Here is a 16,455-nt window from a genome sequence, read left to right as displayed (position 1 = left end):
CCCAAACATTTTACACAGGGGGCCAGTTCACTGTCCCTCAGACCGTTGGAGGGCCAGACTATAAAAAAAAACTATGAACAAATCCCTATGCACACTGCACATATCTTATTTTAAAGTAAAAAAACAAAATGGAAACAAATACAATATTTAAAATAAAGAACAAGTAAATTTAAATCAACACACTGACCAGTATTTCAATGGGAACTATGCTCCTCTCACTGACCACCAATGAAAGAGGTGCCCCTTCCGGAAGTGCGGCGGGGGCTGGATAAATGGCCTCAGGGGGTCGCATGTGGCCTGCGGGGCCGTAGTTTGGGGACCCCTGCATTAAAGGTTATTAGGACAAATATGGGGCACAGGAAACAGTGGGAAGAGAATAAACAGAAGCAGGTCTCAGATACCAGCTCCCCTCGTTTGCTGTGGGACCTGGGCAGGTTCTCAAAGCTCAAGGAGCAGAGGGAAACCAACCACTACCTGCGTTTCAGGACAAATGTCTGCATCTTTGAAAGTTTCCAGTTTGCTCCCGAATGACAGTCTTCCTGATAACTTAGGCCAGATGTTTGTGCAGCTCCCTCACAGCGAACGGTGATCTCGCGCCATCTGGTGTTCTGAGAGGGTACTTCAATGGGGAGCAAAGCCCGGGTTTTTGCAAAATAAAAAGCACTGGTGGTGGGCGAGCTCTCGCTACAATAAAACTGCAGTGTAGTGTTGGCACCAGAACAAAACAGCACATCCATTGCCGTCAATCAGAAATCCAAGAAGCAGGCCCTAATACGAGCTGCATTTTTTTTTCTTTTATTAATTTTTAGAGAGAAGAAAGAATGAGAGGGAGAGAGATAGAGAAGGGGGAGGGAGGAGCAGGAAGCATCAACTCCCATATGTGCCTTGACCAGGCAAGAGCAGGGTTTTGAACCGGCGACCTCAGCGTTCCAGGTCGACGCTTTATCCACTGCGCCATCACAGGTCAGGCACGAGTTGCATTTTAATACACGATTGAAAAGTGGTAGTCAAATCATTAGGGAAAGGAAAGCATAGTCCCGGTTAATTAAATAGCCATTTGGCAAGAAGCACAACTAAGGTCCTCCTCTGGGGGCCGGAAATCAAAATAAACTTGAGCGGATCAAAGAGATAAATGAAAATACGGACAGAAAAGGGAACACATACAGGTTAATGCACATCTCTCTCAAGACAGAAAAGGCCTTTCTGGGCATGAAAACCAAAGGAGACACGCTCTAGGGAAGGATTGTAAGAGTTAAAAAAGGTTTTGTGCCCTGGCGGGTTGGCTCAGCGGTAGAGCGTCGGCCTGGCATGCGGGGGACCCGGGTTCGATTCCCGGCCAGGGCACATAGGAGAAGCACCCATTTGCTTCTCCACCCCCCCCTCCTTCCTCTCTGTCTCTCTCTTCCCCTCCCGCAGCCAGGGCTCCATTGGAGCAGAGATGGCCCGGGCGCTGGGGATGGCTCCTTGGCCTCTGCCCCCGGCGCTAGAGTGGCTCTGGTTGCGGCAGAGCGACGCCCCGGAGGGGCAGAGCATCGCCCCCTGGTGGGCAGAGCGTCGCCCCTGGTGGGCGTGCCGGGTGGATCCCGGTCGGGCGCATGCGGGAGTCTGTCTGACTGTCTCTCCCCGTTTCTAGCTTCAGGAAAAAAAAAAAAAGTTTTTGCATCAAAAACTTCATAAACAAAAGTGTTGTATATTACTGTCATTCACCCCCGCCCCACATACACCAGGTTAATCCTCACCATCACTGCCGGACTGTATCTGAGCTGGTCAGACCCGGCTGGTCTGAGTCCAGAGTCTGTGACCCTCCCCCTCTGCCCAGGGCTCCCCGACACTTCACCATCCTGGCACAATAGCAGCGATCGCATGTGTCGGGCACAGCAGGATAAACGGGAGAGGCTGATGGTGGGTGGGTCCAGGCTCCTCAGAGCTACCCTGAACCCCCCAGGGCACCCCACTCATAACACACGTGCTGGGGAGCTGTACGGCTCCTCCTCCACACACAGCACAGTCCTAGAAACGGCCCGTCTGCCCCTCACTGACAGCTGTGTGAACGGGAAAGCAGCACTGGGATAATAATAAATCCGAAAAGCTCAGCGGGGCCGCAGGGCAGGTCAGAATACCTCAGTGACAAAAGTAAACACACAGGATGGTGCGATCGGAAATTCCTGACTTGGCAGGCCACGGTGGGAAGTCTGGTCCCGCGCCTGGAGCAAAGGGTCAACCCTTACCTTCAGTGAGCCCCGTCCGCTGCTCTGATGCATCTAGGATAAGACACCCTTGACATGTCACGACCGACCAGGACACAAGATCGCAGAACCTTCCGTTGTCATCCTGTTCCCCAAATACCACCTCTGTGTGCTATATAAATGCTCGTTATTAACTGTTCTGTATCCACCAAAGTAAAAGAAGTTTGTGTCTCTCCATTCTGTTCCTTTGCATAATCTTTTTTAAAAAAAATGTTTTTATTGATTGATTTCAGAGAAAAAGGAAAGGAGAGAGAGAGAGAGAAACATCAATCTGTTTCTGTACGTGCCCTGACACGGGCCAAACCAGCAATCCTGCATACTGGGACGATGTTCTAACCACCCGGGCTCTGTGGCCTGGGCTGTCCTCTGCACAGTCTTAGATCTCTCCACCCTTTGCTTTCTCCCACCTCCTAACCCACCACCAGCGGATTTCACACACAACCCTTCCGTCTTCTCCTCTGATCCTACCTGCGTAAGAGAAACCCCAGAACTGCCATTCTTTGGACCACTTTTTCTTTCAATCCATTGAGATTTTGCTTCCCAGCATGACCTCAAAATTCTGTCTCAGACAAACTCTTGTAAAACTTCTCTGTAAATTTAGACATCCTTTCGTCAATAGCCGCAAGGGAGAAACTACGTTTCTCTCTAGGTCTAAGACAAAAGTATCATCTCTTTTGAAAGAAGAAATGCATAATCATAGAGAAATTACAATCATAAACATCAGCCTATTCAATAGCAGAAGGAAAGCAGGTCTGAAATCAGAGGTGCCTGACATTATGGTAGATGTTTCACCCTAGTGGGGAGATTCTTAAATTTTCTGTCTAAACTATTCTTTCCAAATAGGAAAACTACTTCTTCCTATAAATGTCTTCTTCCTGTAATATGTTCTGAAAACAAAGGTCAACTATATCCCTGCGCTAGGAAACAAGAGGAAGGACAGTTTTGCTAGAAGTACAGGTCCTGAATTTTCATCCTCTAAAATTCATATCAAAAACAAGAACCATCAACCCTCAACCTTCCGGCCTCCAGCCCAGGTGATGTTTATATGGCCCTTAGTGATTTCACATTGACCTCCTTCCAAGAACGTCTTTCCCTTTTGCAATACTGCCATTTTGCCACCAGAGGGCAGCAGCAAAATAGTTTTCCACTGACCCACAGCGAGACATGGCTGTAACTAACATCAACTCTCTGGTGGACAGAAGAGGCCAAACATGAGGGATAAAAAACAGCCTGGCAGAAAAGAAGTATTTGCAACACAGAACTAACAGATGCAAATTCTGAAAATTATCAAAGGATTGCAAGCATTTAGAAGAGAAAAAAAAAAAAACCCTCAACTGAAACCTGAGTAAAGGCTACAGAGAGAAATGGACAGGAATGACCATGGTCATCGTCAAAATTCATCATTCATGAAGGACAAATGAAACATGGGAGTCGACACTTGACCCACGAGACTGTCAAAAACTAGCAGGAGGCCCTGGCCGGTTGGCTCAGTGGTAGAGCGTCGGCCTGGCGTGCAGAAGTCCCGGGTTCGATTCCCAGCCAGGGCACACAGGAGAAGCACCCATCTGCTTCTCCACCCCTCCCCCTCTCCTTCCTCTCTGTCTCTCTCTTCCCCTCCCACAGCGAGGCTCCATTGGAGCAAAGATGGCCCGGGTGCTGGGGATGGCTCCTTGGCCTCTGCCCCAGGCGCTAGAGTGGCTCTGGTCGCAACAGAACGACGCCCCGGAGGGGCAGAGCGTCGCCCCCTGGTGGGCATGCCGGGTGGATCCCGGTCGGGCGCATGCGGGAGTCTGTCTGACTGTCTCTCCCCGTTTCCAGCTTCAGAAAAATACAAAAAAAAAAACCTAGCAGGAGTCATACAACAAGCAGGTAATCAATGGGAACAAGGCAGAGAACACAGACAGGTAGGAAAGGGCGCAGTGCACATCTGGGGAGGGAGACGTCTGCCAGTGTCTCTTAGATTTAAAAATGAACATTCCGCTGGATCCTATAGTTGTATTTTTAGATGCCATCCTAGCTGCTAACAGCAGCTACCTTTCATTGAGTGCCAGAGGCCAGGCATTGATTTTATTCTTTTTATATAAGTTACGATCTCTAATCCTCCCGATGGCCAAGAGAGTAGGTCAATATTACTGTCCTTGTTTTACAGATGAGAAACCAAAGTCACAGAGAAGTCAAGGTACATTGCCTGAATCACACAGCAGTGAATGGAGAAGAGAAGGCAAGATGTGAGCCCGGGCCATCGGCTGCCACCGTCTGTTCTTAAACATGTTATTTTTATCACAGGGGCATTCTTAGCTGTGAATGGAATCACACAACGGATGGCTGGAACAGAACCATTTATACTGCTGAGAAAGTAGGGTAAAAGCCCTCTGTCCTCAGGGGAGGCACGGATAAGTAGCACGCCACACTGTAGGGCGTTACGTACCATGTAAAAGGAAGCAGACACAGTTGCATGGCAAAGCATGGTCAGCCTTGAGTACATGTTGTTGTAATGTGAAAACAAAAACTCACTGTAGGATCACTTTGCATCAGAAAGAATGTGTGTGAATTCACAGAAACATGTGGGAAAAGGTGAACAAATCGATTGTGGACAGATAATGCATGTTATCCAGAGGGAGGGTAGTCCAGTGGGATTGCAGGGTGGGAAGCATGAGGCTGGGTTCAGAGGGCATTTCCATCCATGCACACGTTGGATGACTATTTTTTTTTATAAGTGATAGGATGGGAGATAGTAAAACAGACTCCCACATGTGCCCAGACCAGGATCAATCCCATCTTGGGCTAATGCTCGAGTACCGAGCTATTTTTAGTACCTGAGGTTGACACTCAGATCAACCAAGCTATCCTCAGTGCCTGGGGCCAATGCTCAAACCAATCGAGCCATGGCTGCAGGAGAGGAAGAGGAAGAGAAGGGGGAGACACAGGGGTGGAGAAGCAGATGGTCGCTTCTCCTGCGTGCCCTGACCAGGGATCGAACCTGGGATATCCATATGCCGGGCCAACACTCTACCCACTGAGTGAACCGGCCAAGGCCTGAAGTTACAATAAGAATTATTCACATCTTTATCAGAGATAATTAAAGCAGGAATAAGAGAACATTTTCTTGAGCACTTGCTATATGCTGAGCACAAATTTATTACCGTGATCTTATTCATTCAGAACAACTGTATGTGGTGATGATTAGCATTATTATTACTATGTCCTAATTGAATAACAGTAAGGGAAAATAAAATTTAGTATGTTTAAATAATTTGTTGCAAACACCTTGATTTCTGGAGACTTAGATTCGGGGTCCAGTCTGTTGCAAACCAGGCTGAGAGAGCAGAGGTTAGCGAACCACACTGTGACAAGGGCAGAGAGAGAAATGTTTGCAGGTTACAGAGAGCGGAGCAGGCGGCCAGGCCTTACCACAGCGATCTCGGATGACCAGGTGCCGGCCTTCCTTCAGGTGGATGGTGAGGAGGTAGGCGAAGGGGCTGGGGAGGTTGCTCAGGCCGTCGCTGGCTTCCCCAGGGGTCTGCACAGACGGAGAAGTCAAGTCAGTTGTCTCGGCTCCCCACCCCAGGAGAGAATTTCACAAATGCGTCTAAACTTAAAGGAGGGGAAAAAATAGCCAATTTTCCAGTGTGACTCCCGCTCACGTTGATAACTGGGTCACACTGCTTGGCTAAATGTCCCTTCTACGTCTCCCCAGTGGGGTTCTATCAGAATTCAGAGGCCACCAGGATCATACTGCCACGATAGAAGCGGGGCACGCCAACATCTGGGTGACCCTGAACACCTCTCACGGAGGGCAGGATTCCTTCCTCACTCACTCACTCACGGTGCAGCCCCGACCGCGGAAAAGGTCGGGAAGCGCAGCCGTGGGCCCAGTTCCCACGGACACATGTCCACGCTTCCCAACTCAGATATAAAACGTCTCCCTCTTCTCCCTACTCCCCCACCAAGCCCCGTCCACTCAGGTTCGCCTCCTCCACACGTATGAGAAACATCAGGTGGACCGGCCACGGAGCCTGCGCGTCCATCTGCCACAGGGCCCTTGTCTGTGCCCACACTGAACACTTTGCCTCTGTCCGTGCCCCTCCCCCCACAGCCTCTCACATCCTTTTCTTCCATTCCCTGGCCCCCACTACGGTGTCGCTCACATTTACCCTAAGTCTCCCCTCCCCCCAACATGGTCCACGTCCCCCTCCTCGGGAAGGCAGCAACCGCGACAGGCCATGACGTCCAGCCCACGTCAGTTTCTGAGTATTTATTAAACGAATCCAATGAAAAGTTTTAAGCTTGGGCCCTGGCCGGTTGGCTCAGTGGTAGAGCGTCGGCCTGGCGTGCAGGAGTCCTGGGTTCAATTCCCGGCCAGGGCACACAGGAGAAGCGCCCATCTGCTTCTCCACCACCCCCCTCCTTCCTCTCTGTCTCTCTCTTCCCCTCCCGCAGCGAGGCTCCATTGGAGCAAAAATGGCCCGGGCGCTGGGGATGGCTCCTTGGCCTCTGCCTCAGGTGCTAGAGTAGCTCTGGTCGCGACAGAGCAGCGCCCCGGAGGGGCAGAGCATCACCCCCTGGTGGGCAGAGCGTCGCCCCTGGTGGGCGTGCCGGGTGGATCCCGGTCGGGCGCATGCGGGAGTCTGTCTGACTGTCTCTCCCCGTTTCCAGCTTCAGAAAAATACAAAAAAAAAAAAAAAAAGAAAAGTTTTAAGCTTGAGTTTTACGCTCATTCAAACGTTTGCCACAGCAAACAGAAGAGACGGGCAAAATCATGTATCGCTCGTCTGTGTGACAGTCAATCAAGTTCACCAATCCTGCAGCTAAGCCCCCCCCTTGATGGCCTTCTAGTGAACGGTTTCCCCACCTACGTTCCAAAGCACTCCAAAAGGGCTCTGTCCCCTGGTCAGTCTCACGCCCTGTCACAGCTTTCTTTGTGTTTTTAGAAAAATCTGTCCCAGGTGCTTGCAAAGTACTAGACGCTGAATGAATCTTTGCCAGCTATAATTTGCAAGGCACGGTTGTGCGTTCCTGAGAAGTACACGAGGCCACAGGAAATACAGACCCGAACCCGTCCTGAGAAGCACTTCAAGTGCTGTCATTAGTGTTTATTCGTTTTAAAGAACGGTTACTCACGGACTGTTCTTCAAAATGTTGGGGTATCATAGACGCATTAAGGTCGACACTGCCACACAACTTCTGTCAATAGAAAGAAAGAAAAAAATAAATCCCCCTCCTTTGAAAAAGCAAAGGCAGATCAACCTGCCGACAAGGGAATCCTACATTAGGTCTCTCTCCCTGAGGAAATCTGTCACTTGCATGCTCAGTGTCAGGTGTGCGGGCTGTCTTCCCGCCTGTGTGGCCAGTCCGGGCAGCGCATGCTCAGTGTCAGGTGTGCGGGCTGTCTTCCCGCCTGTGTGGCCAGTCCGGGCAGCGCGTGCTCAGTGTCAGGTGTGCGGGCTGTCTTCCCGCCTGTGTGGCCAGTCCGGGCAGTTCGAGGCTGACTCAGTGGGGCCCACCTGGCTGTGGCCTCTGCCACCTTAGTCACTGATCACGGCACAGATAAGGCTGCCTCTGTCTTCCTGCTGGGCCACTTGCCCATCCCTCGTTCTTCAAATCCTTAGCAGGAGCCACCGGGCCATCCTGCCAAAGTCCCTCCCAGGGTCACCTGACCTGGCCCCCAGCCCACGACGGGAGACAGCAGCTCAGATACACAGAAAACCATGCTTGTCAATTAATTACACAGAAAACATTTCGAAACGGGAGCTGAAAGGCCTTCCTCACACCGGATCTTCAGGGGTCTGGCACCGGCACAATCACCACCCCAAATGTAGAAAAGGCACAGTCTGAACAGGTGACCTCCGAACGGGAGATGTCTGTCCGTTTCCTAATGTAAACATTCCCAGAGGCTCAGGAAATGAATCCACAGGGGGGCCGAGCTTGCAGGATTCAGGAGTTAGCACGGGACCCAGGAAACAAGACGTGGCCACCGGCTCAATTTAATTACGCAGATGCAGGGTCCAGAGGCGTCCGGGGAGTTGGGGAAGGTTCCTGGGCTGGACATTGAGAGAGCTGCCCACCCAGACGGGCAGGGTGGAAGGGAAGTGAGCAAACAGCCTCCCAGCGAGCCGAACCCATTCTGCTCTCTCTCATTAGCCCAGGGCTGATTTCTTGTCTGAAAGACAAGAGATTTCTCCCTCCAGAGAAGGCTGGGGAACTCCAAAGAAACAGGCAAGCAGAGACACGAAGCAGGCCGGCAGACTGCTTAGAGCAGGAGGAGTCAACCTTTTTATACCTACCGCCCACTTCTGTATCTCTGTTAGTAGTAAAATTTTCTAACCGCCCACCGGCTCCACAGTCATGGTAATTTATAAAGTAGGGAAGTCACTTTACTTTATAAACTTGATAAGGCATAGTTACAGCAAGTTAAAGCATATAATAATAATTACTTACCAAATACTTTATGTCAGATTTTCACTAAGTTTGGCAGAATAAATCTTTATAAAACAACTTACTATAGTTAAATCTACCTTTTTATTTCTACTTTGGTTGCTCCGCTACCGCCCACCATGAAAGCTGGAGCGCCCCCTAGTGGGTGGTAGGGACCAGGTTGACCACCACTAGGGGGCGGTAGGGACCAGGTTGACTACCACTAGGGGGCGGTAGGGACCAGGTTGACCACCACTAGGGGGCGGTAGGGACCAGGTTGAGTACCACTAGGGGGCGGTAGGGACCAGGTTGACTACCACTAGGGGGCGGTAGGGACCAGGTTGACGACCACTAGGGGGCGGTAGGGACCAGGTTGACCACCACTAGGGGGCGGTAGGGACCAGGTTGACCACCACTAGGGGGCGGTAGGGACCAGGTTGACTACCACTAGGGGGCGGTAGGGACCAGGTTGACTACCACTAGCTTAGATGGTCATGAACCACTGCAGGTAGAAGTGGAGACCAGAGGCACTGTGGTCATAGGTCCTTCCCAGCAACCACCAAGGAGGTCCTGACACAATGTGGAGACCCCGCCTAGATCACAGGTAGAGCTTTGGACAGCAGCGGAACCTCGGTTCCCAGGCATGAGGGCTGTCACTCAGCCCCACAAGGGACGGTGAGGGGCTGCAAATACCGTTGTTGACCCTAAGAGCAGACAAGAGAGGTGGCTGTAGGGCCTCCGCTAAACACCCGACCTTGGTTCCTAGCACCTCCTATCTGTGTTATATGTAAGCAGACACCCAGATGAGTGGGACAGCACTGTCTGAAAACCCCTTCTATGATGACACTCAGATCCTTATTCAACTCTCCCAATGCCAAAGAGTCTCCCATGCCCCTGACACCCACCTCATGCTACTGTGTCCTGGAGGCTTAGCGATGCCGCTCCTGCCAATTTTCTTTTTTCTTTTTAATTAAATGAGAGGAGGGGAGGCAGAGAGAGAGACTCTCGCATGCACCCTGACCAGGATCCACCCAGCAAGCCTTCTATGAGGTGATGCTCTGCCCATCTAAGGCATTGCTTCGTTGCTCGGCAACTGAGCTATTTTTAGCACCCGAGGCCTCGGAGCCATCCTCAGCACCTGGGGCCAACTCATTGAAGCCAATCGAGACATGGCTGCAGGACAGGAAGAGAGGAAAAGAGAAAAGGGGAGATGGAGGGGTAAAGAAGCAGATGTTTGCTTCTCGTGTGCCCTGAGCAGAAATCAAACCCGGGACATTCACATGCCGTCCGACACTCTACCACTGAGCCAACCGGCCAGGGCCCCGATTTTCAAATTCAAAAAAGTCCAACTGTGCCCCCGCATGCAGAGCCAATAATAACCAGTGCTGTCTCATCTTCTGAAGCCTGAACATCCCCATGGGGGTCTCCAGTTTCATTAAATAAATCAATGCTTGATTTAACTGATCCCCATAGAAGGCAATTTCACAGAACTACTGGTGCTGTGATCACAATTCCTATTTAAGGTGCACAGGTATTCACAAAGGACCATGGTACACAGGTAACTTCTGTCAAATAGAGTGGATATGCTTTTTTTAAAAAAAAAAAAAAAATCCAAAACCATCACCTTTCAAACTGGCCCACCATCTACATTCTCCCAAGTTAGCCTCACCGTACCCAATGATAATGTTAATTAAGTGGCAGAGTTAATCCACGTAACCGCCTTCCCTCTTACGCTATCAGAAATGAACGCGGAGCTTCTATTCAAATGTGCCATAAGTCTTCCACTTACAACAACATGGAAATTAAATGTGAAGAATGACATTAATTCAACATTATGGCTGGTTTTACTCACAGAAAAGTCACAGAACTTAAAGTTATGATTCCCACAGCCACCGTAACTGTCACACACCATATATACACGCCAAGGAACGGAAGTGGTCACCATAAAGAAGAACAAAAAACGCTACCCAGGCACAGGAGGGCCGGGTTACAGCTGCTGGGGGACACATAACTTTGACTACTCCCCAACACTCTGCGTAGATCCTCACGCTGCACGCACAAAGTAAAAGTAACGTGATTTCCATCTTCCTTATGAACCCAGTCACTACATCGGCGAGTTTTCGTTATAGAAAGGGGCAACTAATATTCCTCTCATCGGGAGTCCCTGGTATCCCACTAACATTAGAAGTTTCTCTTAATGTTCTTCATAAGCATAATCAAGCCCTATGGGAATTTTTTATTAATTTTTTCTTAAAATAAAAACAAAAAAAACACATACACGCACAGTAAAATTGGTTTTTCTTTTCCATGTGTGTACAGCACTGTGACTTTTAACACATATATATTTATATAACCACCCCCACAATTGTGATACCAACCAGTTCTATCAACCCAAAAGAACTCCTCCATGCTATTCCACAGTGGTCAGTCCTCCAACCTCAACCCATGGCAACCAGTGACCGTCATCAACAGAACAGTGTCATCTTTTTTCAGAATATCACAGTCATATAGTGTACAAATTTTTGACTCTGGAAACTGACTTGGCACAATGACCTTGAAATCCACCCAAGGTGTCTTCTGTAAAAACAGCTCATTCTTTTTCATTGCGGAGTAGTATTCCATCATAGGTGTCCACCACCGCTTATTCATTAAGCATTGGTTATAATCATTTCAAACAAACTGTTTCCAAGGACATACTCAAAGGAAAACAAATCATTTTCAGTATCAGCAATGCTAAAAAGTCTTGCTATGGGCCCTGGCCGGTTGGCTCAGCGGTAGAGCGTCGGCCTGGTGTGCGGGGGACCCAGGTTCGATTCCCGGCCAGGGCACATAGGAGAAGCACCCATTTGCTTCTCCACCCCCCCCCTTCCTGTCTGTCTCTCTCTTCCCCTCCCGCAGCCAAGGCTCCATTGGAGCAAAGACAGCCCGGGTGCTGGGGATGGCTCCTTGGCCTCTGCCCCAGGCGCTAGAGTGGCTCTGGTCGGCAGAGCGACGCCCCGGAGGGGCAGAGCATCGCCCCCTGGTGGGCAGAGCGTCGCCCCTGGTGGGCGAGCAGGGTGGATCCCGGTAGGGCGCATGTGGGAGTCTGTCTGACTGTCTCTCCCCGTTTCCAGCTTCAGAAAAAAAAAAAAAAGTCTTGCTATGGCAAACTAATTGTATTCAGATAGATAGATAGCATTAACATCTTGGTGTGAAAATTAGGGTGAGTTTAGTCATCTGTCATACAATTCTCATCACAGCCTTCTAGGTAAGTGTGTGTGTGTGTGTGTGTGTGTGTGTGTGTGTATGATGCCATCTGTGCACTGGTATTTAAATTCTACCTTGCTAAATTGACTCTTATGGGAAGGTAACACATACTTGACACTCTCCTGATGAAAATACCCTATCTGCAACAACTCAAATGTGTTAAAATTCAGCAAGATCTGGAGAGATATTAGAATGGATGGATGGATTATTTAAAGAAGAAATTCTCCTCTAGTCAACAAAGATCTTAAGAGCAAGACACTGGTGTGAATAAACAACATTCTCCTCTTGTATACACTAAATGTGATCTTGTACAAACAGCCTCCCCCCTGCGGCTGAGGGATCTCACCACGAAGCAAACACAGGAAGCCAATGATAAACAATCTAACCCATCACTCGCTGTTTACACTTCAGTGGACAGAGACATAAACCCACTTCCAGGAAAGCTGAGTAAGAGGGAAAAGCTGGCTGAGAAGACCACTTACCAGTCTTTGAAAAATATTCCAATAAAGTATCTGAGTAGGGCAAAGGATACATATTTACTTAATTACTCTAGGTTGTTGAGACTAGGGAAACTGTGTCACAAATACCTACAGGGCAAAGGAAGAAACAAAAGGAGTACAGACAGACCTTCCAGCAAAGCCTGGACACAGCGATAAAATCAGAACCACCCATGTGGCAATTAGAGGTCAAAACTGGAATGTCTGGTCAGAAAAGTTCCGATCTACCAGATGGCTACATCTGCTCATACTCAATCTTTATGCAACTTTTTGGAAGGGTACTGATCATATACGATCAAGGTACACGTTTAGTTTTCCCAAGATTGTTCTCTCAAAGTGATTCCCCTAAAATGGTATCTAATATACAAAATGTAAGTCGTGCATGTATACGTGTGTGTATACATATGCCCTAGTCAATCATGTGATGGTACAAAACAGTGGTCAGCAAATTACAGCCTAACATTTGCTTTTAGAGGTAAACACAGCCCCACTTAACTGTTTATATACTGTCTATGGCTGATTTCACTCTACAACACCAGGCTCAATAGTTGCAACTGAGAGTCCTATGGCCTCTAGAGTTGAAGATACTTGTTATCTGGCCCTTTAAGAACAAGTTTGCCAACTCCTGGTATAATAAACCTTTCTCTCCATATTTGGTAATATTTTACCACGAATTCCATACATTTTTTATGCTTCTCAGCAGTAGATACTTAAAAAAAAAATAATTGTGGCCCCCTTGACATTTGGGTACAACTTGATAATGTACAAATACACGTGCTATTAACTTCTTGTTAAGGGGTCCATGGGATGTCACTGGCGTCATCGATTTACAAATGAAGGAACCAGAGCCAAAGGGAAGCAAGAGAATTAGCCCTGAGTACCCTGGGCTCCCTCCCTTTGTCCTGGGCCACAGCTGTGCCCAGAGCCAGAAGCCGGAAACGGGACACCTCGCTCGTCACAGAGGGGGACCGCTCTGCCCAGCCACGGACAGAGCTCCGACTCAGACGGACCTGGCTTCGAATGCCGCTCCTGCTACCTCCTAGCTTTGCGCCTTTGAAAAATGTACTTCAAGCTCACGACATGAGAACGTCTCTAAAAGGGGCAACTTGCCTTTTAAGTCGTTAAGAGGAAAATGTACTCCTTCAGAGGGTCTCTACTGTGCACCACCTCTGGGCCAGACACTGAACTAGGCTCTCTGTACAGAGTGAATCAAACAGATGTGGTCAAACGAGGTGAGATTTACGTTGCCCTCAGCAAAGTTTCTTACACAGTAGCTCTCAGGAAGTGGGATTAGATGGGTGTCGCTGCTCTATTATCATTATTGCTTAACGGTTAAGACAGTGAACGTGTTTGGGAAGAGGAGGGCAAAGAGACACTCAATGACGGGTGTCAGCAGCGCTGGAGCCCCTCCCTTAATTCTGACCCTCCTTCCCCACAAACCCTGTTATCACGACAGCCATTGAGAACAGGCAGGTGAACCCCTGGCAGAGCCCTTCCCCATCAGCCTGCTCGTGCTGCCCCTAGTGCCTACAGCTGGTATAGCAGGCACCCCTCCACGCTGTCAAGCCTGTCCTGCCCTGCTCCTGGGAAACACAGCATCCAGCCCACAGGCTTCCGTCCGACTCTGCTCATCACACATCCCAGGGAGCTGCTGGAGTCCAGCAGAGTGGCCCAGCAGCATGGGAAAGGGGAGGTGATATGGCCTCACAGGGAACTCTAGCACCTGCTGTGGCCCATTCCCACCTCCCTGTAACCTCCTCACAGTGCTGTGCTTCCCCTCAGAAAGGCTGTCTCCAGACAGGCAAACAACTCGCTTCCCCGCCCCTGGAGCTCTTTTTGGAAATGCTAGCATAACAGAAAAGGTCCTCCCTGACCATTCTCTTAAAAACCAAACACCTCGCCTGACCAGGCAGTGGCGCAGTGGATAGAGCATCAGCTTGGGACACAGAGGTCCCAGGCTCGAAACCCCAAGGCTGCTGACTTGAGCACAGGCTCACCAGCTTGAGCATGGGATCATGGTCACTGCCTTGAAGCCCAAGGTCACCAGCTTGAGTGTGGGATCACAGACATGACCCCATGGTCGCTGGCTTGAAGGCCAAGGTCGCTGGCTTGAGCGAGGGGTCAGTGGCTCAGCTGTAGTTGCCCCTCCCCCCCCCTTAAGGCACATGCGAAAGCAATCAATGAACAACTAAGGTGCCACAACTATGAGTTGATGTTTCTCATCTTCCTCCTTTCCTGTCTGCCTGTCCGTCTCTCTCTCTCTCTCTCTCTCTCTCTCTCTCTAAAATCAAACAAACATAAACACCTCCACCCCAGCACTTCCCAGCTCCTTTTCTGCGTCATTTTTCTCCATTACACTGATCACCTTCTGACTGTATCCACAGCTTGCCACTGTTCAGAACAGGAATTCCTGAGGAGGCGGATCTGGTGTCAGCTTTGCTGACGGCTGTGGTCCCAGCACCTAGCACAGCATTAACCCACAGCAGGTTCTCAGCAGATGGGAAGGACGGAGGGAGGAAGAAACAACGAGGCCCAGTCCTCAGAAGGAAACCGGGCGACAGCTGACACGCCTGTCTAGGCAAACAGCACGAGGCAGACTAATGATTTTGTGAGATAAAACAAAAATAGTCAAAGGACACGTAATGGATGTGGGGAGCAACTGACGTACTTCCCTAATTGTGGGAGCTGCGGGTCGCCCCTTCTCCTCCTCCGTGGTCTGTCATTCCGCTTCTCTGTGGTCACTCAACTGAAGCTCTGCGGTGGCCAAGGAGCTTCTAGAAATATCCCAACAGGGTTCTTTTCTAAACCACTCGGCTCATCCACAGAAGCTAGCGGCAAAGCGTGTTGTTGAAAACTCCAACTGCCACATACAATGTTAGGGAAGGATGTCCCCCGTGGTGACGAGGTAATAATCCTTCCACTCAGAATTGTTAGTTATTGGCCACGATTGAGAAGCCCATTCGACCACTAAAATTGCCCTTGCTCTTAAAGGGGCACAGTGGACAGAAAATTCAGTGTCTTCTGTGGAGGATCAACATTTTTAGATGCCTAGCCCTGACTTCTAACATGAGATTGTTAGTATATCAAAACTGTCAAGAAGCCCACCCAGCCTGACCAGGCGGTGGCACAGTGGATAGAGCGTCGGACTGGGATGCGGAGGACCCAGGTTCGAGACCCCCGAGGTCACCAGCTTCAGTGCGGGCTCATCTGGTTTGAGCAAGGCTCACAAGCTTGGATCCAAGCTCTCTGGCTGGAGGTTACTCGGTTTGCTGTAGCCCCACAGTCAAGGCACATATGAGAAAGCAATCAATGAACAACTAAGGTGTCACAACAAAAAACTAATGATTGATGCTTCTCATCTCTCTCCCCTCCTGTCTGTCTGTCCCTCTCTATCCCTCTCTCTGACTCTCTCTCTCTCTCTGTCTCTGTAAAAAATAAATAAATAAAGGCAAAAAGTGAATTTAAAAAAAAAAAAAGCCCACCCACTTTTTTCTCATTAGTTAATAAGTAACAAGAAGTGAAAATTAACTTAGATTCATTATTCAACTCATTACCTCCCTCAAATGGAACTAGTTCAATAATTATAATTAATGTATTTTTTCCATTGATTTGAGAGAGAGGGAGGGGGAGGGAAGAGAGGGGGAGAGAAAGAGGGAGGGAGGGAAGGAGAGAGAGAGAAACCATCAACTCTTTGTTCCACTTAGTCATGCCCCACTGATTACTTCTCGTGTGTACCTCAACCAGGGCTCAACCTGGCTACCTCGGAATGGAGCCAGGGCTCTCAGGGTCCAGCCAGCAACCCCAGATCAAGCCAGAGACCCCAAGATCGAGCCAGTGACTCTGGGACTGACTGGTGAGCTTGGTACTCCAGAATGTCACTCTATCCAGTGCATCACTGGCCAGGGATCACAATTTATATTTCATTAGTGGAAACACGTATTTCAAGTTGAGAAATACAGTAAAAATTGTAGAATTGTTACAGAAAAGATTTCATACATGTTAATGCAATAAAAAAATAGTTAAGCCATTTAATGGGTAGTGGTGGTGTAACA

The 16,455-nt window shown here is 49.3% G+C and overlaps 1 protein-coding gene across 3 annotated transcripts in view; it reads right to left on the bottom strand.

Moving 5' to 3' along the window:
- Nucleotides 1-16,455, bottom strand: part of MCTP2 (multiple C2 and transmembrane domain containing 2) — a 189,723-nt gene that overhangs the window by 135,225 nt on the left and 38,043 nt on the right. For 2 of the 3 annotated variants that reach the window (XM_066355202.1, XM_066355205.1), the window contains exons 3-4: nt 7,368-7,430; nt 5,658-5,766 (exon numbers count right to left, since the gene is read on the bottom strand). In XM_066355202.1, coding sequence (XP_066211299.1) covers nt 5,658-5,766; nt 7,368-7,430 — 172 coding nt within the window. The remainder of the gene's footprint in view (nt 1-5,657; nt 5,767-7,367; nt 7,431-16,455) is intronic. The other variant, XM_066355203.1, reaches the window with a different exon arrangement.

The sequence above is a fragment of the Saccopteryx leptura genome, chromosome 13 (assembly GCF_036850995.1).
Source record: "Saccopteryx leptura isolate mSacLep1 chromosome 13, mSacLep1_pri_phased_curated, whole genome shotgun sequence".
Classification (NCBI taxonomy): domain Eukaryota; kingdom Metazoa; phylum Chordata; class Mammalia; order Chiroptera; family Emballonuridae; genus Saccopteryx; species Saccopteryx leptura.
This window is presented reverse-complemented; position numbering and strand designations above follow the sequence as displayed.